The sequence below is a fragment of the Pelecanus crispus genome, chromosome 1, assembly GCF_030463565.1.
Source record: "Pelecanus crispus isolate bPelCri1 chromosome 1, bPelCri1.pri, whole genome shotgun sequence".
Taxonomy (NCBI): Eukaryota; Metazoa; Chordata; class Aves; order Pelecaniformes; family Pelecanidae; genus Pelecanus; species Pelecanus crispus.
The window spans coordinates 168,592,907-168,615,543 of record NC_134643.1 but is presented as its reverse complement, the minus strand read 5'-3'; the positions used below and the strand labels follow the sequence as shown (position 1 = coordinate 168,615,543).

Here is a 22,637-nt window from a genome sequence, read left to right as displayed (position 1 = left end):
CATGTTCATAGCCAGTGCAAACACAGCGACAGCCTGCAAATGGAAGTCCCAGCCACCTAACAGGAATCACATGGCCAGGATTTTGTTGCCCGATGTAAGCCATGTGCATACACAGGAGTACACCTGCTACGCTGGGCTCATCATTACTCAAGCGTCACTTGTACTTCAAAGTAGAGCTGCACAAAAAATGAGAGTGAGATTTACAGCATGTCAGCTACTCCACTGAAACTGCCCGTGTCTTTGTTATCCCTCAGGCAACCTCCCTTTCGTGCTACGCTGCGAGAGTATTTACGCGAACAGCTGCCATGCCGTAAATCTAGACCCTCACCCTCCTAACTTTTTCATGTAGCCATACCCTCAGATTTAGGATCTGTCAGGACAAGGTGCATTTAACAATATATTAGTCAATAAGCATTCGTAAGCAGCCTAAAACAAAGATAGTGGTGTTCAAAACCCAAGGCTGCACATGCTAAGCTTCTCCTGCTGCAGCTATAGTAACTGAAGAGGTTAATCACAGCCAGCTGCTGGCAGAGCTCCTCACATGAGCACTCCCTGGTCTGTCTCTGGCAGACTACATTGTGTTAGCAAAGATGGTTAAAACAGAGGGTCCTTCCTAGCCTGCTTTGACTGTAGGGAAATAACTGAACGCTGAGACAAGCAGATCAAAAGAGACCCTAACCCATGAGTGATCTGCGAGTAATCACCCCCTCCATTCTTACTGCACCTACAGCTTCCCAAACTGGGCGCTGGGGTGGCTACAAGAAAAACTACAGGCATGGCAGAAGTTTAAACTCTTTCATCCTGCCAGTGGCACTGCAGCCACCAGAAGTCTGTACGAGCCAGGGGTTTGAACAGGCGTAAGAGCTCTCACTGACAGCCGCATGGGCAGAATCCCTAGCGGATCTGGAAACCTGGTTCTGAAGAGTCGCTTCTCCATAATTAAAACCAATATAAGGAGCACAGATGCTTGGGAGATTTATTTTACACAGTAGCAGTCTACTGCAGTATTGTCCAAAACATCACAGAAAACAAACACGAAGTTCTTGGCAGTAGTTTCAAGATGGGCAAATTCACTTCAGGATGACAAAACCACAGCATAACTGCTCAGCAAAAATAAATACCCCCGGTCATCCCTCCCCTTCCTGCCCCCACCAAGGATTAAGTCATGCACTACTAATATCTCTTGCTTCCATTTTTTATTTTATTTCTGTCTCTCACTAAGAAATGTAAATCTTCTTGTCTGCTATTATATTGGAGTGATATATAACAGCTAAAGAGATGGCCCATAGGCAAAAGAAGTAGAGAGTAGATAAACATCCCTTTTGCTCTTCTTCTTAAACACCATTTTTAACTTGCCCATACCTAATTCCATGAGATCATCTCCATGCAGCAACGTTGGGTTGAATTCTGGTAACATGCATGTTATTAAAAAGGTCCACTTGAGCAACAAAACAGGTTTGGGACTGAATGGAAAAGCATGCTACAAATGAGGCCAGGGCAATGATTGTAGAGAACTGAACCAGCCTCCTAGGGAAGATATCCTAATCAAAAAAGTATGCGTGCATTTGAAATGTAGCAAAGCACGAATTAACACTGCAGGGCTCTAATTTAATTTTGTCTGTGGGGGAGACACTCCCTGCAGCACTCTTTCAATTGGGATGGTGTCAAAATTGGGGAGGAAGAGTCAAATTTGCAGAGGAAGACTTTTATTTCTATGTTTCTTTTGGCTACCAATCTAATTAACAGCAACAGTTAATTGGATTGGTAGCCGAAAGGAACTGAAATAAAATCCCCAATTCTAAACTTATGCAACTGATTTGTGTTTCTTTCTTCTCTCTTCCATTCAGTGCTCTGTGCAAGAGCATGTACGTTCCTTATTTTCAGTTGTCTCTGCTCACCTTGTGTGTTGACACCCTTCGTTCCACTTACGTTCCGTCTACTGAATCCCCAATTTCCTAATGCAGCTCCATTTGCTTTGAATTTGAACAAACATTTTGGGCTTAGCCTGTATTTTGAATGTCTGCCACTTCCTGATGAAACCCAAATTTTATCAGAAAATTATCAAATATATTTAACCCTTTGGTTTGACAGACAGAAATGCCATGTTCCCAGACACATTTATGCTACATTTACAGGAAATAAATATGCTATTAAATATGGTGAAGGCTTATTTTTTAGAAGAACACTTACTGATTTCCTAACATCCACATATTTTATAATGTATTTTTACCACACAGCTTCTTGTTAACTTACCATCTTTGCTTAGTTTCTGTGAATGACCAAAGACAGCCATATACATACCTTTTCTTTTGGTTTAATTAAAACAGACAAATGTCTTAACACCAAAGGTCCATCTAGACTGTAAGTGAAGTTAACATTTTCAAACGTTATCATTCCTTGGCTTGGCCATTCAGGTGGTGGATGCTTGTTGGTCTCCCAAGGAGCTTCTTTTTCAAGTTCTGTGTATTCCATTACTCTTTCTACTGATATCATCTAAGGGGAGGAAAGAAGACATATATGCATAAATTTCAGCTTTTTGCATAGACTGCAAATATTGCATGCATATATATATGTGTGTGTGTGTGTATTTTTACTATAAAGATTCAATGCAAATTATTCCAGAGTTTTTCTTTTAAGTACAGGTAAGAGTATTTGGTACCATCCTATGCTTACTTTATACAACTGAAAAGTGGAAAGAATGCGTCTCATGTCCTACTACACACCCAAAGCTATCACGATACATAAATCCATACATAAACATTCATTTCTAATCAGTGGGATTAATTACAAATCCAAGTATGCGCATAAGTATTAAGAAGTTTAAGCTATGACAGTTGTCTGTCAGTCTTAGCTAAGATGACACCATTTCATTGTGTGCTGGGAAGACAAAGCTAGAAATGAAACTGCCATGAGCTACAGGCAGACCCACGATAGCTACTAGCATCAAGTTACTGGTTTCATCATCCCTTTTTTTTGTCCTCATCATTACCACTGCGTTCACCCCCAGCAAATCTTCTAAATATGTTTGTCACAAGCAACTCCACAATCCAAGATAGCTGTCACCATATTATTAGTGGCTTATATGCAACAGAACTTGTTTTCCTATGTATTTTATGCCAGATATGAAAGAAACTGCAATATTAGCTGATGCCTCTAATCTTACAGGAAGGAAAAGAATCAGAAGTTGAGCTACCTAGACGCTTTCTTTCCCTTGGGCAAATAATAAAAGTTCTGTTTAGGCTCTGGTGCGCATCCTCACTCACACATCTTAGCAACACAATTAATTTTATTTAACTGTATCCGCTCATAGATGGATTCTGAAAAAACCCATCACAAAGATATCCAGTAGGCTTATATTGCCTACAGTGGCTTTAAGGGCAAAGGTCACCAGGCAGCAACTTCTCTGACCTCACTGCCACCTACCCTTTCCACATTACAAAATAAGCTCCAAGTAAAAACATGTAAGGAAGGAGTGACAGAGTACAATAGAGAGGAAATGTTCTTGCCTCCCCCAGGTGTAGTCAGCCTTTAATAATAAGGGATTTTTGGTGGATGTCCACCTGTCAAAGAAGTCGATGCTAATCATAGCTCCATAAAATGATCAATGTTCCACATTAAAACCAGCTTAGTGAATGACAAGACTTTCTCCTCCAAAGTATTTCTGAATCACAGCCTCCAAGACTGTAACTCTCTACATAAGAGAATCCCACAGATTGACACGTCCAAAACTTCCCAACTGGTACAAAAAAACCTGAAAGCTTTCTTCCCATTTTTCACTAAAGTCTGTCACCACTAGTTTATTCATGTCTGAAAAATGCTCTGAAGCAGCAATGTGCTAGACAAAAAAAATACACATCTAACATTATTATTAATTTTATCTGTTATTAAACATGGCTTTGTAACTTCTACAAAAGGACTACATGTATTTCCTAGACTACGGTCAGCAAATCATAATTACAAGCAACCTTCAGTTGTCAACACAACACAAAAAAGAGAGGTTTATGCTCAGTACGTTCTTTTTATAGTTTTTGTTCTCATACATTAACTTAAAAAAGTAAATAGGCAAACTAGAACATGCTAGTAAATATTGTAAATTGGTGGAAGGCATTCTACTTTATATATTTTGGAAAATACACAATCCTCTCAGCTGAATACAAACAAATACTTTCAAGTATTTGTTAACTTACAACAAATTAAGAAGATATAAGCCTTTACAACGAATTAACAGGACCCTAAAAAAATGCCATGAGATATACAAATCAGATTTTAAAATGCAGTAATAATTACTAATAAATTAAAAATCCCAAATCTAAAAAAATCATTTAAACAAATCTTACGGAGAGGGATTAATTTATTGTAATTTTTCTGAGTTGCAATGCAATTGTCTACACTGTAACAAGACAGTTACCTTTCTGCTGTAAAGGGAGATTATAAAGCCTTCCTTACTATGAATGGAGAGGGACAGTCACTGGGCACAATTCATCTCAACAGACATTCAAAATCAGTCAGACAAATGATACCCTAGAAGAGGCTATTTTTCTTTATGGACTGGAGTGGTGCCTCAATCGCTTGCTAATGTATTAATGTCCTAAGTTAATTAAGAAGAATCCCATCCTTAAGGCCTCATGTCACAACCACAAAAAGGAACCAAGAGGTGAAAAGGAAGAAATAAACATTACCAGGTTTTCAACTTCAGCACTCTGTCTAACACCCCACTGGAACGTTCCCATGAGGGTGATTGCATAGGATAGCGCCAAACCAACCTGCCCTGCATTCAAAGCTGCAGAACAAAGAAAAAAGAGAATCAAATAGGTACACTGGTAATTACACAAAATTCTAGTTAACTTCCCTTTCATGAGGTTAGTTACATGACGGAAGCATCACAGCCAGAATTTTGTTTGGTTACACTGTACTTGCCATCTGTGCAGCGAGTAGCTCCAGGCAGAACAGCTACTTGCTGCATTTTTTTTGGTATGCTTTGGAAATTGTCTGTATATTTGAAAAGATAATCGCAATTCTCCTTGGCCCAGCATTTTATCTAAAAACTGAGGTTCACTCTCAAGACTTGTTAGGGTCGTCTCTCACTGGCTGAACATTAGTAACTTTTCACTTTTTTCTAAGGGAATTAGATCAGACCCTAAACCTAAGCAAAAAATGAGCGTAAAATGATTTCAAAATAAGTTACGAACATTTACATCAACTTTGCACTCGTGTAAGCAATCATATAAAATAACAGGACAGAATACTTCTTCCCATGTTTATATAAGCATTTATTGTGTTCAGTGTGTCTACTCTCACAAAATAAATGAGTTCTGTCTGCCCCAATATTAAGCATCATTGTCCTCTGACTTACTTGAACTTTATCCTAGCGTAGCTCTATTGGCTTCAAGAGAGCTACTCCTTATCCAGAGGCAAGGAAAGATTCAGGACTATTGTTTTGACTTGTCTTTTTGCATTCTAACAACATCAAACCTAGCTCAAAATTTTCAGTGTTGAGCAGCACAGGGTGTTCAAATTCTAAAACACACATGCATATACAGAACTTATCCAAAGGAAAAAGAAAAGAAACAAAACCAGCAAATTAGCACTAATTTTCATGTCCAAGATAATTACTTCTTCCTTCATATTTTAGATGACTATCTCATTCTAGTACATCTAACCCAATTACATCCTGGATGATGCATCCACTAATGACAGTTCATGAGTGACAGTGAACATAAAGTGTATTATTATGAGGCGATTTTCTTTCTGGAACTGGCCTATCCTGCTGATCCAAGATATTAGAAGAGTATCCCTAGGAGTTTTAGCTTGCCTTTTGGCCTACTGTGCCATCTGCAGAAAGGAAAAAAGTTGTTAAGAAGCAGCTCTGTGGGTGTTTCAGTATGAAAAGCAAAGCCTTGTAGGCCCCAAAAAAGAAAGGCAAAGGTGGGGAAAAAGAAAAAGATTTATTTGTTGTTATTGCTCTGAAAGCCAGAATCTCAAAAGCGAAGACTACAGATCTGCAAGTTTGTTTGCACATTTGGGGATGATGGTAGATGCAAGCCTAAGCCCGGAAGATGTCTGAACTGGCTCCAGTATTTGCAGGAAAGCAGATACAGCCCCAATGCCCTAGACTAAGGAAGAGATCATGATCTAGAAAGAAACATTTAACTTAATTATAGTCCTTAAACAATTAGAAACAGCAAACTATGAAAAAGAATTAGACATTACTATACATGGTAATTACTGGGTGAACTTTTTCTAACATCTGTACTTACTCTTGGCGAGAAGCAGGGAACCAAAAGCAACTGCTATAACAAAAATGGCACAGATGGCATCCAGACGCACAGCAAACCACCTCGAGGTCGTCAAAAATAGAAACCAGGCCTCTAAAGTGTATTTTACAAAGACATAAGAACAGCGGATTATTAGAAAACTAAGCTGTATAATTATTATTAAATTAATTCATGTTGATATTACAAGTTATTAAAAAAAAAACCTGCCATCTTCAAGTGCACATCTGTATGGACTGATGACAATCACAATATTGCCCAGTTTTCCTGAAATGGTCTAACCTAGTTTTCACACTAACAACAACAACAGCTAGTATAACAAACAGTAATAGGAAGAAAAAGAAGGACAGTCAAGGTCTGAAGCATGGTCCAATTTTTTAAAATGGAAGCCTTTTTTTAACTCTAGTGGACTTGAGAGTCTTATACAGAAAGGAGAAGTACAACTATGTTTGCTGTAGCTGGACTACCGTCTACAGGCTTTTAGCTAGAACATATCACAACACAGCTGTCAGAGCCAAGTCTTTAGAAGGCAGCTGCAGCTGGTTAAGCTCCCATAAGAGCTACTCAATACAGCCAGTGGAGCTACAGAGCTATTCAATTCACTAACAGCACATACCTACTTTTGGAGAAGCTCACAGGTGGACATCTCTACTGGGCACTCACATCCAGATGTCCACAATTTGGTGCTAAATTCCATCCCAGATAGATATGTTACAGTACAAGATAGAGCAGGAAAAGACATTGCAATACAGAAGGCAAAGTGTTTGAATTCAGGGCCAAAACCAGAAGTCAAGTAGCCATAACAAAGTACGGCATTATTTATTGCTTAGGCTGCACTCAGATGAATTGCTCCAGCTGCTAACAAGTCACAGCAGAAGGCTACCATTCCAACCCTTTCTGCATTGCCTGTCATTACTCCATGCTAAAGATCAGTGCTGTTTCAACTGTTTCACTGTTCCTTAGCCCAGTGCTGGGAAAGACTCAAACCAAAAATACCTCCCTTTTACAAAAAAAAAGGAGGAGGTAAGTCTGGTTTTAAGCCAGATCATTTTGGATAGCCAGATTACCGAGTAATCAAATCAACAATTTGGCTAACAGAACTCCACGTAACTTCTGGAGGGCAGCAGAGGGAAAGAGCGAGAATGACAAGAGGCAGCCGGTAAGGGCCAGAGCGGGTAACCTTTTAGTCCCATTTCCATCAACTCTAACTGCGTATGCCTGACCAGACGTTTAGCAGCTGGTTTCATTAACCAAGACATTTGATATGGTCTAACGGACAGTCATACACCTAGGCGCATGGGATGATACATGCAGAAGGGAGCGCCGCATCCAGTTACAAACCTAGTTCCAGAAACTGAATTCACCATGATAATTTAGGTACCTCTCTGAAACCCAGGAGCCAAGTGTCCCTTGAAACAGTCTATGGCAGCTTCCTGGTGACACGAAAGGTCATTTCTGGCGCAGTAGTGTACTTGTAGGACTAGGAAATGGGACACTTGGGTTGTAGATTTGTCAACTCCAAGGTTTTGCTCCATTGATCCCATTGTCCAGGAAGGTGCACTGAACTGCCAGCTTGAGCTGGGTCATTCTACAACCTCCCTATGTAACTGGGGTCACTGTGCATGCAGGAAGGAACATGGAAATCATGGGGACTACCAAAGACTCATCATGGTGTAACTTCTGATGACTCATGAGCTTGCTTATAGAGTTGTTGCACTGGCAGGATGGAAATTTAGGTTTGGTCAAACCTCAGCATGCCTTTTATATGTTTTTTTTATCTAAAGATTATTTCATATCAAATTCACAGGCATCCCTGAAAGAGGGTTCAAAGCAAGTGTCCTGTTTCTCAGGCTCAGCCCTAAATAGAGAGGAGGATACCACTCCAGCCAAAAGCACTAAACAAAACCATTGCTGGCTGGGAGAGCTTTCTGTAATACAGGAAAGAATTTAAAACTCTTTGGGAGACTTAAGAACCCATGACTCCAACTTTGTGAGCTAGTATGAAAGGTATCCTCTTCTACTGGCTCTTGCTTGCACACATTCAGTATCAAAGAATCATTCAGGGTGGAAGCAACCTCAGGTGGTCTCTAGTTCAACCTCCTGCTCAAAGCAGGGTCAGCTCTGAGGTCAGACCACATTGCTCCATTCTTTATGCAGTTCAAGTCTCAAAAATCTCCATGGATGGAGCCTGCCCATCGTCTCTGGGCAACCTGTTCCTCTGCTTGACTGTCCTCATGGTGAAAATTCTTTTCCTTGTATCCAGGTTAAGCCTCTTTGGTTTCAACTTACACCCATTTTCTTGCTCCTCCCACCATGTACCACTGTGAAGAGCCTATCTTTTTGGTAACATCCTTGCAGGTACTGGAAGACAGCTTTTAAATTCTCTGTAAACCTTCTCCTTCTGTGAGTTGAACAAGCCCAGTTTCCTGAGCCTCTCCTCACAGGGAGATCTCTCCTGTTAGCCCCCTGACCATCTTAGTGGCCCCTCCACTGAACTCACTCCAGTTTGTTAGAGTGTTTCCTATATCTGGGGGTCCAAAACTGGATACAGTATTCCAGATGTGGGCTAACAAGTGCTGAGGGGGATAATCACTTCCCTCCTTCCACTGGCTGCGCTCCTGTTAACACAGCCCAGATGTTGTTGGCCGCCTTTGCTGCCCAGGCACACTGCTGGCTCACATTCCCTCCGAGGACCAAAAACCACACACACACTAAGCAAGCTGGTATACCCCAAGTACTCTGGTGGGAAAGACACCAAGATGAAGCATGTAGGTACACAAAAGAGTGCGACTCTAAGCACTGAAGCTTGATCTCAAAAGCAGGTTCCTGAACTGCCCAGGAGGGGTGTTACTGACAGTTTTGTTAGAGAGATGCATAAAATTGACTGGAAAATAGTGCATTTATGTTCCTTAGATCTGACCTTAAAATACAAGAAAATATTTATTTTAAAGGTCATGGTTCTCTTTGTGTAGTGAAACTTTTATATGCAGTTTATCAACTAAAGATGTTCTTTAATACAAAGCTTAAAAATCAACTTTGCATTCCCTTGCTATCAGCTACTGTAAAATTTCTTTGGTCAGGTAACTAGCGACTTGAAAATATTAAGGAATGGGGAAATTCAGAGCTAGCGGTGCCTCCCCGGAAGATATGCTTCCCTGGTCACAAGTTACTGGGCTCAACATGGAGGTCAGTGTGCACGATTCTACAGCCTGCAATAAACTGTACTTCAGAAAAGATCAACTGGTCTGGTCTGAAACCTTAGAAGCACATAAATTACAAAAAAAAGCCATACAATATACTTGTCTGTCTTACGACAGAGAAAATTCAAGATCTTACCTAACAAACACAAAATTGCAAACTTGCATTCTGCTATGTCTTGAAAAATATTGTAATAGAGAACATATAATTGACAGAAGGCGAAGAATCACAGCGCAAACCTGAATTATATTACCTATGCTTGCAGAATACTAGTATTTTATACCTTCTGGTCATGTTAATACTGTATATTAGATCTGAGCCCTGAAAGCTGCTCAAAGTAAAAAAGAAGTGAGATTTATGAAACTTTTCCAAGATGATTTATATTAATTATCTCTGCCTACTCCTAGCACACTACTTAATATTAAATGTTTCCCCCTCTCTCTCTTTTTAAAATGGAATCCAGGAAAATGTCAAAAATGATTCTTTAAATATTCTTACCAGGCATACTTTAAAATGTTTATCTTAGACATTGTTAAAACATATGCGTGGTTATCTCAAATTATATTACAGACCAAAGTAAACTCTCAAAATCTAGACAGATAATAACTTTTTTGTTCCAAGAGAGAAATTTTACCCTTAAGAGTCAAACACACAGCTCCTACTGATTTTAACGTACATTATGTACATGTTACTGAGGGTGTAAGATATTACCCTCCTACAGAGTGAAATATTTGATTTTTCACATCAATTTACCACAAACCTGAGTGAAGGTCTTGATGTGCATCAAATAATTTTTGAAATCTTTCCTCTGCTTTCAAAGCCCGAATAGTCCAAAGTCCCTGGAGAGATGACGACAAGTGGGAGAACACTGGACTGCGAGCTACAAAGGGAAATGAGAGTAACTTAGCAATAGCTGAAGGACTACATTTAGTTCTTTTTGTACCACACTAATCTTTAATCCTACTACTTTATATTTAACCATAAATTACTGTACTGCATCCTTTTAGAATAAATATGTGGTATCTTTAACCAAAGTCCTCTTACTCAATTAGAATCAGTCACACAGCCAGGAAGATTAATTTATACAAAAATGTCTTATGTTTTTAACAATAACTGTCACTGAAGAAATTCTTTGAGCTTTATTAATGACATGAGGCACCCATGTTTGTTATTCATCCTGCTTAATATTTCATACCATAGTCAAGCTAAAGTCAGGCACAAGAGTCACATTAGGTCAGAAACACTGTTAGTATGTGCATGCAAGGTCCCAAAGACCAGCAGCTTAGCATGTTCGTAACTAGCTTTACTTACAGACAGTTAAACTGACATACCTAAGGTTTATCATTACACAAAACAGGAGTTAAGCATGTAATTCACTAGTTGAGAGCCAAGGCAGTAAGAAAGTTATTTGCATAGCAAAAGAAAAAAAATCTTTGGTGGGCTGTCTATAAAATACTAGCATTTCACATAATAATAAGCAGGGTTCAAACTAACATTAAGTCCCGCCAAACTACATACTTGTGGATTCTAGACGTTTAATATCTCTTGAAGTGTCTAAGAAATATCGTCGAAGAAAAATGAAAAGAATAAATAGTGGAATTAAGGGGATGAGTATCCAAGGAATCACTGCCACAGCCACAGCCACCACACCAAAAATCTGTAGGAGAGTCTGCAACACAATAGAAACAAAATAAAAAAACTCATTGCCAGAAGAATTTAAGTTAGAACAAGTATAAAGCTATTCAACACTATTGAAACAGTTACATATTTAAACATAACTACCAAATTTAAGAGCGGATGCATTGTATAACATGAGTGACATCTATTTTTAAGCAACTTGAAGAAATTACAGTAATGCCTAATTTGACTAATTGTGCAGTTCATGGTTTTCTTCTGCATTATTTGTTCTTTAAGAAATGTCTTTACAAAACTGGTTGACTGAACATTAGCATCTTATTTTGTGGACTATTCTGTGACTGCTATAACAAAATAATAGATGATTAATGAAATAGACAACTAATCTTTAATGGATCCAAGCTATACGGTGAATCAGGGATATGTTTGTTTCACTCCAGGTAAAAAGAAACTGGTGAAAGACTGACTTTCAGTTGAAAGACTTGACAGCTGGAAGACCAACTTTCAACACAGACTTGTAAGTTTTTTCCTAAAAACAGCTTTGTCCCATTTAAAAAGAAAACCCAGTATCAGAGAAAGTGAGCTTTCTCTTCCCAAAGGATTGCATTGGGAAAGTTACAAATAAGACAAAAACATCAAACACTGCAATGAGAAGTGTCACAGGAAGCTCATTATACCAGGTTTACTTAAGAGTATGAAATGAACAGCTGGGCTAAACCTGAATTTACTCTTAGAAAACCAGATATAATGTGGAATGAAGCTTTGTTGCTTAGGACAGTGGATCCCAGCCCAACTTTCTGAATTAAATCTCACATTTCCTGCAGGCCACTTCACATCCTTCAGATCAAACTTCCAGTTTGAATACACTATGAAAAGCAGTATCTGCACACAAATTTCTTTCAGAACACTAGCTGTGTATGTATGTATGCCTGCCAGGAGTCCTGGCATAATGAAATCAGGATGTGTCCCTTTGGGTCCTTAAAAAAGGGACCTCCCCCTCCCCAAAAGAACCCACCCTGTACAAAAAGCAGACAACTGAAATTCTAGCTCAATAGTAAATTCCTGTATTATTTTCATTAATAAATTCCTTAGAAATGACAATATTTTCTAAAATGTCTCCATTTTACAGACTGCAGAAAAGCCACCTTCACCATCATCACACACAACACACAAGTAGATTCCAGCTGAACTTTGTGGCTGCCTGATTTTTGGATGCAAAAAATGCATTAGTGACCACTGGGTCCTGAGAATTTGTGTCTTCCAGCAAAAAGGCTTCCATCCCTTTATCTGTGCATCGAGTTGGAAAAGCTAAGCAACACATCAGCTAAGGTCGGATACCAGAGAGCTACCTGGATTTTCAAACACTTTCAATGAAGTGCCTATGAAACATTGAATTTCCTCTTGCACTTCTGGTAGCCCCCACACAGACGCTATAAAGCCAAAACCAAGCACAACCTTTTCCCCTACATCTGTTTTTTCTTGAGGCTTCTCTGACTTTACCGTAATTTCACCTGACCAAAGAGCAAACCCACACACCTTACACATTACAACTGCATGAGTCAGCACAATTCAGTCTTCAGCTCTAGGCAAGATCTTAGCTCACGATAGAAGATTTATCAGCTAACAGCTTTGCATCTCACAGATCCTGAAAGCACATTATAGGGTCTCATAAATCTATTAAGGAAAATAGCTATAGGGTAGGTATGGGGTAGGAGCTCTGAAGGAAGCTGCATTACCACTGCACTGCTCATCTGTGTGTTAAGGTGTTGACGGCATCATGTTGTTTGACCTTCTAGATACATACAGTAGATTGCAAACATTTTACCTAGATTTCATCACGAGGAGGTAAGGTGGCAGCGAGAGTGCAAGGTATTTCAGTTAATTATGCACACAGTTATGTCAGCACAAAGCAAAACAAAGCACCCAGATTCCTCACCAGCGCTGCTGCCGTCAGCCCTTCTCTACCTTCCACTTCTCCGGCATTCTTTAAAACCCTGTAAGCGTATTTCATTTTTATTGTCGGATGAGAAGGGAAATAAAGATTCCTGACCTCTTCCAATTTCCTCCTGTCTAGATCACTGTTTTCCCCAGTACTGCTCATTGCCTCTGCCAAGCCTGTCAGCCATCCACATGCTAGCTCATTTCTAAAGGCTCCCTCACCTCCATCCTCAATGGCAAATGGAGACTGAAGTCCGCTCCTTCCTTCTGATAACTCCCATATCTGCTTTATACGCCTGCTGCTTTCCCCTTCTCCCTCCGCCACCTCCTAGACAGTCACAATAAAGCAGTCTCTGAAGTACTTCTGCCTCCTTATACCATCAGCTGCAAACCTGAAGTGAAGCACCGAGGAAAGCTGCTTCAAGGAAAAGAATTCCAAGGAAAATTAACAAAAAAATTAAAAAAGCCAAACTGAAGTTTCAGTGATTATAATCTACAATATATTGCAAAGTGCCGGTGGGGGTGGGGGTGGGAGTGGGAGTAGAACTATTAGGATCCAGCTCATGTAAACAAAGCCTTGCTATGGTGAAAATACAGGGAAGGAAAAGATGGTTAGGATGACTAAAGTAAAAATCTGACACCGCCTTTGGAAGGAATTTTAGATGAGCCTGCACCACCTTATCATTATAAAAATTTATGATAGGGTGGATCAGTCATGTGTGTTGTTTTTTTGGAAAACCAAACTTGCATACAAATTAACTCTTAATGAAGTAGTCTGAAAGCCAGACACAACCATTTGCAGACTGTAATCATGTAGTTACTGCGTGAGGTAAGGCAAAGGTTTTAGCTCCCAAGTTTCACAAGAGATAACTAACCTTTTCAGCTGGAGACTGCCCCAACTTCTAGTAGATTCACTGTGTGCAAGCAGGAGGACCGGAGATAATCAGTAGGCTGATGATAACAATAACAATAACACAAGCAGTTTGACTGCCCTCCTCTCTGGAGACAAGCAGTGAGCTAGGTTTCTTGCACAGCAAGAAACACTCAGGACTGGTTATCTAGACCTTGTCTAGAAGGATCAGCTTACAACTGAAAATTGCAAGATTTCCCTACATAAGGAAATATGGCCTACAAAATCTGCATCTTTTACCATATTTCTTAATTTTAGCATTTAAAAGTCTTCTGTAATGACCGTGCAGAAAACAGTAGCCACATTTAAAAAAAAAAGGGAGCTGATTAATTACATTTTGTAGCTATTGCACAGTACTGGAAACAAGGCCACCTTACACAAAAGACAACAGACGCACAGGCTACCGAGACTGAGAAGACCTGGACGGAGAAATCTAATTTGCTTCCAAATGGAGCCATATTGTCCAATGTCCACCGTCAAATTTGCTTCAGTTTCCCTGGAGAAAGAAGAATCTCCCACTCACAGACTGCACGTACCCTATCCCTAGGAGTACAGAAAAGCACGTGCTGTTTCTGTTAGAGTCATCCTCTTGCTTGTAAGAGTCCTGAGAGATTTCCCTCATGCTTTGGTCAGTCACTCCATTCACTGTGGCTTATTTTTCCTCAAGAAATCTCCCTTACCATCTCACTAGAGCAAGTATACCCTCCTATAACCCTCTAGGGAAGTGAATGCTCTGATCAGCACATTCACTTGCGACACATGTGCTTTGCCTTCATCTTCTGATGACCTACATATTCGTAATTCTTATAGGTGCTGAGAGTGATATCCTGGAGTTTCTATCTCAAACAGGTCTTGATCCAGGAAGAACAAGGTATTTCTGTACCACAACCACACAACAGAAAAGCATTTAATGCAAAGTAAAGAAACAATAAGAAAAAACAAAATCTGGAAAAAAAATGGGAATTACACGCTGTAAGCCATACATAAATCAAAAGCTTTTCAAAAGATTTTCCTTTTCTTGCAGAAACTATACCATTTATATAATGTTACAAATCTTATGACAAATTGTAAGCCATTTGAAGTCATTTAATAAAGTTGACAGCACAAAAATGCAAAAGCAAGATTTAGAGACTTCAAGACGTCTCGTAAGAGTGTCTGCCCTTCCATCCTATAGATCATTGCTATTCCGTATCAGTTATACCCTAAGCTCAGTATTTCATGTTTGGCTCAAGTACTTTTTTAAAAAAGGCACCCAGCCTTCACATAGAGATGTTTTCAACCCCTCAGGTCTGCCGGCACTTTGTTCCAGTGGGTAGGTACCCTCACTTCTTAGAGTCCTTTATCTCCTTGTGAAAGTACCTGTCAATTGCCTCTGTCTTCTCTCTAATGAGCACAACAGTCAGATCTTTGAGGTCTTCCATCATTCAAGAAGAAATTTTGCCTTCCTTTTTTTTCTTTAAATGGACCTTACAATTTATTTCAGCATCTCTTATAAAATATATGCATAAGGGGTACCACACAGTTGTGTCTCTGTAAGTGCCTTGTGTGGCCTGTGATGCCAAGCTGGGTTTGACAGCTATCATATAGCAGCTACTGCTGTAGGAACCGCACCGTTCTGGACTTGCAGCTGGTGACCTGGTAAGATCTCTAATGAACGAGAGGAGCACAAGGGATGATATTTGAAACTCAGAAACCCGATTGTGGGAGTCTACATAGGAAAGCTCCTGTCCTATTTGGCTGAGTTTAGGAAGTCATTCAGGTAATGTTCAGTGGATACCTAGCTACCCTGTGGTTGAATATTTCTCAAGAGTCCACTAACTGTATTGACCAGATGCCCTCTGACTCCAGCAAAGTAAGCATCCAAAGCCCAACAAGCAGATACCTACATTTTGATGACTGAATCTGCAGTCAAAGCCCACCCAAGAACTGTGGTGTTCCAGGACCAGTTTTACCAGCATGTAAGCCCAAGTCAAACATACCCCCCCCCCAGGCTCCTACTCCCTGGACCCCAATATACACTCCCAAGGATTATATTAGCCCATGGACACTGCCACGAAGCCATACTAATTTAATAATAGCAACAGTGCATATCCTGGATTTCAAGTTTGCAACCTTAACTGCATTAACTTAGGGCACTCTCAGTCAGGCTGTGCTGTCTGAAGTAAAGCCAGGTCAAGAAACTACAAAACCCCACTCTGTTCGTACTTGCTTGGCATCACCATTCCTCCTCCTCCCCTCCCCCTGACTAAAATTATTTCCTCATTGGCTCTGCCAAATAACTGCACGCACAATCAATCCCTAATCCAGTTCTGACATTTTCTTTTTCCTTGAACACTTTTTTTTTTTTTTTTTAAAACACGCTTTTTCAAACCGGACTGTTTGGACTGACTGTCCTGCAGCTCTGTTAAAGCACAACTGCGGAGACAGCTGGTTACACTGGTACACCAGGGGACAAGCTGCTCTGGGGAGAAGACATTGCAATAAGCAGATCTGAGAGATAAACACTTCACTCGGGCCAGCTGCATCCAGAGCAGCGCATCGAACCACATTGTAGATTTTTTGCATTTTTTCTCCTTTATTACAAAAAAACCCAGGAAACATCCAAATAGAAACCTTTACCTTTTTACTGTAGCCCTAGCACATAAACAGCTCTACTTCATTTTACTCACTTAAAGTGGCCAACCTGAGGCATGTAGTCTCGTCTTTAAACTACCTTTTTAATAGAATGTATGGGCTTTCTTTCGGAACTGGTTAAAAAAAGTACATATGGCTGTTTATACTATTGCTTGCATTGAACTGCCAGGAACAGATTTGTCTTGAGAGAAAAAAAAGCAATGAAGACTTATGAGTACAGGAGAAAAAGTGCTGCATGTAACTCCAATATTTAAAAGACATCTCAGACGTCATCCTTTTCTGAAGCAACCAGTGACAGCAATCTTTGATGGCTCTCAGTCACTGTTAATTCAGCTTTAGGAAAATGTGCATCCACGAGAAAACTGGGCATATAAAGACAAGACAACCAATGCACTGAAAGGAAGAAAAAAAGGCACAGCTGGGAAAGAAATGAAAACTAATTTCAGATAAACTGAGTGAAAGAAAAAAGTAAAACTAAATACTGCCAGCTCTAAAAGCTTCAAAACCAGCAAGCTTGTCTTATCTTCTGCAAGACATCCTTTCCTCCTCTGAATCCTGCTATTTGCAATTAGTTGACAACAGGTTACCTACTAAATCCATACGTCACTGCAAATGGGCTGAATACATGTCAGACATACCACAGAAATGTATTCAAAATTCCCAATCACATCCTTAATGCTAGTACCTTCTATTTGTTCTTGTCTCTACGAGATAGTCTTTCTGGATCATTGTTTTTCCAAGTGAACAAGCATATACTTAGCTCCTCAGGGCAAATGTTTTCTGTGCCACCAACATGCTCATTCATTTGACTTGGCATGCATTTTGCCATTAAGTGAGAAGCCTTAATATTTGTTTGACATCATGGCGAACTGTGTCCAATTGTTCTTTAACAAGTGACCTTATAATAAAAAGGTTGTTTTCTTTAATACATTGGCACTGCCACCATTCTGTTGTACTTAAACAGCATCCTATCAATAATCCCTTGCCCTACAACAAGGGCTAGAAATAGGCTTTCTGGGCACCTTAGGCCAAGAGGCTTAACTATCTTATGCAGGTCTCGATCCCAATAGCAGTTCTCAAAAATCACAGTCCATATGGTGTCTGAGACTTCCAGATATTGATGCTTTAGAAACAGATGTATAATCAAGCTCTGGACTTTGTGATTCTGCCAGACACTCAAAATACTCGTCCTCTAAACTCCGCATTACATTCCTACATCATATAGAAGTTATTTTCCTTTTTATAATAAATTATCTTCACTCATGTAAGAAGTTAGTTGCCAGGGCCCTTTGGCCACAGTAATAAGTTACTTCCAGCTAATACAGATTTTCCATGAAAAACCAAGCTTTTATCAGAGCCAAATATACATGGCCTATACTTATGCATCTCTACATGCAGCTCCTGTTCATACTCACTGCACATGGAAACCAATACCGTCACACAAAAAAGGACAGTGCCAACACCCATTATTGTAAATGTCTATGGACAATGTATTTTTCTATTTATAAGCAGTAAAAACTTGGGGAGGCCCTTTAATTTGATTTTCTCAAATGCTTTTCTTTTGTTGCACCTTGGGCCCACTAGGCACTTCTGCACAAAAAGTTCTCAGTGATTTGGGCAGCAAGGCACAACTTTGCAATGAGGATCTATATAAAAGTGAGAGGTCCTCTTCTTGAAGTTATAGTGAGTTAGTTATAACTTTATTCTGATCTCCGTATAAAAATGATACAAAAAGTTAATACGTTTTGTTGTTCAGCAGTGGTGTTTGTCATCATCTCCTGTAAATGCCCACAGTCCCTGGCTATATTCTTACACTGTTCTCTTCCCAAGGAAAAAAAGGCACACATGCAAAAACTATTCACATAAACTATAGTGCTCTTTGTACCATGACAAACACATTATATCTTCCTGTGGAACACCTCAGATGCCAAGCAGAATTTTACATGGTAGCTTGAGGAAACAGCATTAATCAGAGAGTGTAGAACATGCACACACACATGCTTTGCTTTCTCAACAGCTCTTGCCAGAACCTGCCTGAAACAATACAGAAAAATGTCTGGCACCACCCAGCCCTCCCAGAGTTACTCTTCTCAGGTAGCGGAAACATCCCTTTCCTTTTTATTAATTTAGGGGTTTTGTGACTCCAATACCCCTCACCACTGCCAAGTGCGGCCACTTTGTTGGTTGTTCCACTTGCTTCAAGATTCCCAGAATAATGCATTTTTATATCTCCCCTATCAGTCCCTGCTGCCAAATAACTGATATTTTTAAAGGAAAATAAAGAATGGCTTGACAATTTCTGCTCCCCTCCTACCTCTTAGAAACCATTTCCAAAACTTTTCCCCAGCTACATAAGCCCAAGACAGCCCCACTGGGCACAGACCCTGATGAGATCAAAACATTTGATTCAACAATGGCTACTTTTCTCTTCAGTACTACTACAAAGGGTGTATTTCCTACTTTGTTCTTTGCCCATATGTTTAGCACTTTATCAGCAGAGGCTGATTCACCAGTATCCCACTAACAACCTTTCTAGAAGCAGTTTTTCTTTCAGTGGTAATTACTGCTTTTTTTCCATAGAAGGGGCACATATACATAGAACAAAATAAAAAATCAACAAGTATCTTACTCCTTTCAGGCTATTAGATTGCAGGAGGCAGATCTTACAAGCTGATACAAAATGATGCAAAAAATGGATAGTAAAAGGACTGGGGAAGGGATAGGCCTTTTGACACCTCCAGTACACAACCGTGAATGCCGGGGTACTGAACAGGGAATGGACCACAGAAAGCAGCCAGGTTTTTATGCTCTGCCCCTGACAGCATCTCCTATTGCTACTGCTTGGAGAAAGACCACTGGCCTAGACGGACCACTGCTGTGACACTGCATGGCATTATTTAGTGTTCTTACGGTCTAGTCCATTAACTTATTTGCTAAAATACTGTCCACTGCTCCTGTGAGGAATTCCTCTGAGATAATCATGATGTTATCATAACCTTTTCATCCATGCGGTGCACGTTTTTTCCCAGTGCTTCCAAATGCCTGGCAAAATTTTGCTTACCACATATGCTGCTGCCCCATATGTTCCAGTTTTGCAAACTCTGTCTTTGAGCTATATGGACTTTCCTGCCTCAGGCCTCCTGTCCCTCATGGCCATAATGCCAGAGCAGTCCCCCCGCCCTGCCCAAGAATACCTCATTTTCAACTGCATGACCTTTTCTGCTCAGCCAAGTCTAATTGTTTTGCCAGAAGTCAATTCTGGGTCTTTCAGCAACTTTAAAAGCTTTGTGCTACATTTGAACTGTGGGCTCTTCTGTTAAAAAGACTATCAGTTCTTCACTAACACAGCTCTTCAGCCTTACAGCAATTACAAGCTTTTAAGCGTTTTACTGTTTGTTCTTGCTATTTAAAATACACTACTCATATATTTATTTTTAGGTGGAATGAAGTACTACTCATATTTCTGTAAGTTCCGCAGCGGCCCCTCTGCCCCAGTTGAATGAAAACTACGAAAAATACGAAGGACTATAGCATCAGCTATCCTAAGAAATAAAATTACCTTCTGTTCTTTTCTGGTCGCACTCTTTCATAGCAGATTTGCAAAAAATGCTTTTTAGCCTGTCTCTGGGTTTCTTCCTAACTTCCCCAGAGCTTTGCCACTCTAATAGGGCTATAAAATTCTAATTTCCTATTCAGAATAAACTCTTGACTCATAATTCTTCAGTACTACATTCTGTTCAGTGATCACTCAGCTCCAGGAAGCTTAACAGTGGCCTAACACTTTCAGCAACTGTATTTTAACTAATCAACACCAGCCTTTCACCACCACCATCAGGTTTCATGCACCTCAGCCATTCTCTGCAGGTACAGAACCCAGTGGTATCTAAAGAAGGAAAAAGAACCTTCCTTGGCAGAGAACAAACATTATTTGCTGTGGTAAGCGCATGCTCATTCATAGTTTGTTACATATATGCTCAAGACCATCAGGAAGACTTTTCAGAAGCTTATTTATCACAAACCATCAACAAAGACACACTTACCAAAGTAACTAACTGATACAAGGTCTGACCCCAAAATCCAGACTATCAGTGAGAAAAATGAAAAATTATTTTTCTCAACATCACGTTATTTTCTCAGTATTACATTATGTTTAATAGAAGGACGGACAACTGAATTGGGTACCAAAGCCAGCACGTTTTCAGTTTTAGAAGGGAAGATCTAAAACCATTATTTCAGCATACGAGTGACTTTCACAGTAAGAGAGCTCTGCTTATTTAAACATTAGACTGAATTCAAAACCCAGTAAGAAAAACAGAAAGAAAGAAAGATTTAGGGATGTGACTGTGGAAGAAAATGCAATCACCCAGCATCCTATTCTTCCACAGTGCAGGAATAGCTATTATCAAGACCTTGAAAGAGCCTTTCTTAACACAAAAATTTTTACTATTTCAAGAGTGCAATCCAATGAATCAATTTTTTAAAATGATACAAAACTATCCTGTAACATAGATGTAACACAAATAGGTATAAGCTTCCTAAAGACATGTGACATTCAGTTCCCAGCTGTACTCTCATCTTTTGCTGTATAAAACTGCCCACACTGCAGCCTCTACCTTTTCAAGAACAAACCTGTCTGGAGTTTTCACATCAGCCGCAGAGTTCACCAGGCAGCCATGGAATCAGCTTCAGCAAGAAAAAAGTTCTTGTGTTCTGGATGAGATACACACATAACCCTGGCAGCACATTTCTGTGAGATGCAGTCTTTTTTTTGCTAAAGATAATTACATGTCCCACATGTTTGTTTTGGGCATAAATATGCATAATGATTTAACACACACATACGACAGCTATATGGCTTAGTAATTCAAATTACCTCCAAGTTTCTCCTTCCCTCTTGCATCAAAAGTGAAATCTCCAGTCCTTTTGCCAAACAGTGAAATCCTAATTTGTTTGTAAGCACACATTGTCCTATCTATAGTATATCAGTAGTTTAAGGCAATCTAGCAGATTTGTACTTATCACCATTTGGAGCAGGATTGTTACACTCTATGACTGACAGAAGAATTAAAAGATTCCTAGCTACTGTCAAGTGTTAGAAATGTTAATGATCTTCAGAAGTAAGTAATTCAGAAATAATCATCAGTTTGAGCTACAGATGTGAAAGGTTGCAATAACGCTTAAAAAGTCAGGTAAATACCTATAAATAATAATAAAAATTCCCACTCTGGCAGCAAAAGCAGAAGTAGGATATATAGAAAGATGGACCAGAAAGAAAAAGAGGAAACTGGAGAACGCAAGTTCACTTACATCAGAGTATTTCTTTGCCCTCTTTCACAGTAAGAAAAGCAAACAAGAAAATGCCTTCCAACAGATATAAACAGTCCCAGATGAATGGAATCTCTCTCTAGAACTTTCACAAACTCTACCTTAACCAAAAAGGGGTGAAATTTCCAGACCACACAGAACTGGGGCACATCACTGGACTTCCATACACCTATTCTGCTTTCTAGTAGCTGAAAATATATTGAGAGTAATCTGATAAAGAAAACAGAGAAGCCAATTTGGAGAAGAGCAGATTTAAACCTGATTGAAATTTTATATTTACAGGTTTCAGTTGAACATACCAGAATACTGCAAGAACAGCTACATTTTTGTCTTCCTACCACTAAGCCACAACCTGTTCAAAATGTTAGAGAAATGGAGAGGGAAACTGCATCTCATGGTGCTCATGTGCTCTACACAAAGAAATACAGAAGACAGAATTCCACTAAGTGAAAGCTAGCTTTATTTTTCCAAGTACTATATTCAAAACAGCAGTATTCCCCATTTCCTTGAGAAAATGGAAGGAACAGCACAGTAACAAAAATAATATCTACGTACTTACTATATAAATAGAGAAGTATAAAAACTAAAAGAAAAAAGTGTTAAGAAAAACAAGAAAAGCAGAAGAGTGGTAAAGGAAACCCCAGGAAGCAAGATGACAAGAAGGTAATGAAATCACATTTTTCAGTATTATTTTACCTTCTTTCCCATGTTAGATAAGGGGTTAC

General features: G+C 39.5%; 1 protein-coding gene across 2 annotated transcripts in view; it reads right to left on the bottom strand.

Annotated features, from left to right (window-relative positions):
* Positions 1 to 22,637, bottom strand: part of ABCC4 (ATP binding cassette subfamily C member 4 (PEL blood group)) — a 154,192-nt gene that overhangs the window by 34,564 nt on the left and 96,991 nt on the right. For both annotated transcript variants that reach the window (XM_075711521.1, XM_075711525.1), the window contains exons 21-25: positions 10,989 to 11,139; positions 10,231 to 10,350; positions 6,258 to 6,368; positions 4,680 to 4,780; positions 2,302 to 2,493 (exon numbers count right to left, since the gene is read on the bottom strand). In XM_075711521.1, coding sequence (XP_075567636.1) covers positions 2,302 to 2,493; positions 4,680 to 4,780; positions 6,258 to 6,368; positions 10,231 to 10,350; positions 10,989 to 11,139 — 675 coding nt within the window. The remainder of the gene's footprint in view (positions 1 to 2,301; positions 2,494 to 4,679; positions 4,781 to 6,257; positions 6,369 to 10,230; positions 10,351 to 10,988; positions 11,140 to 22,637) is intronic.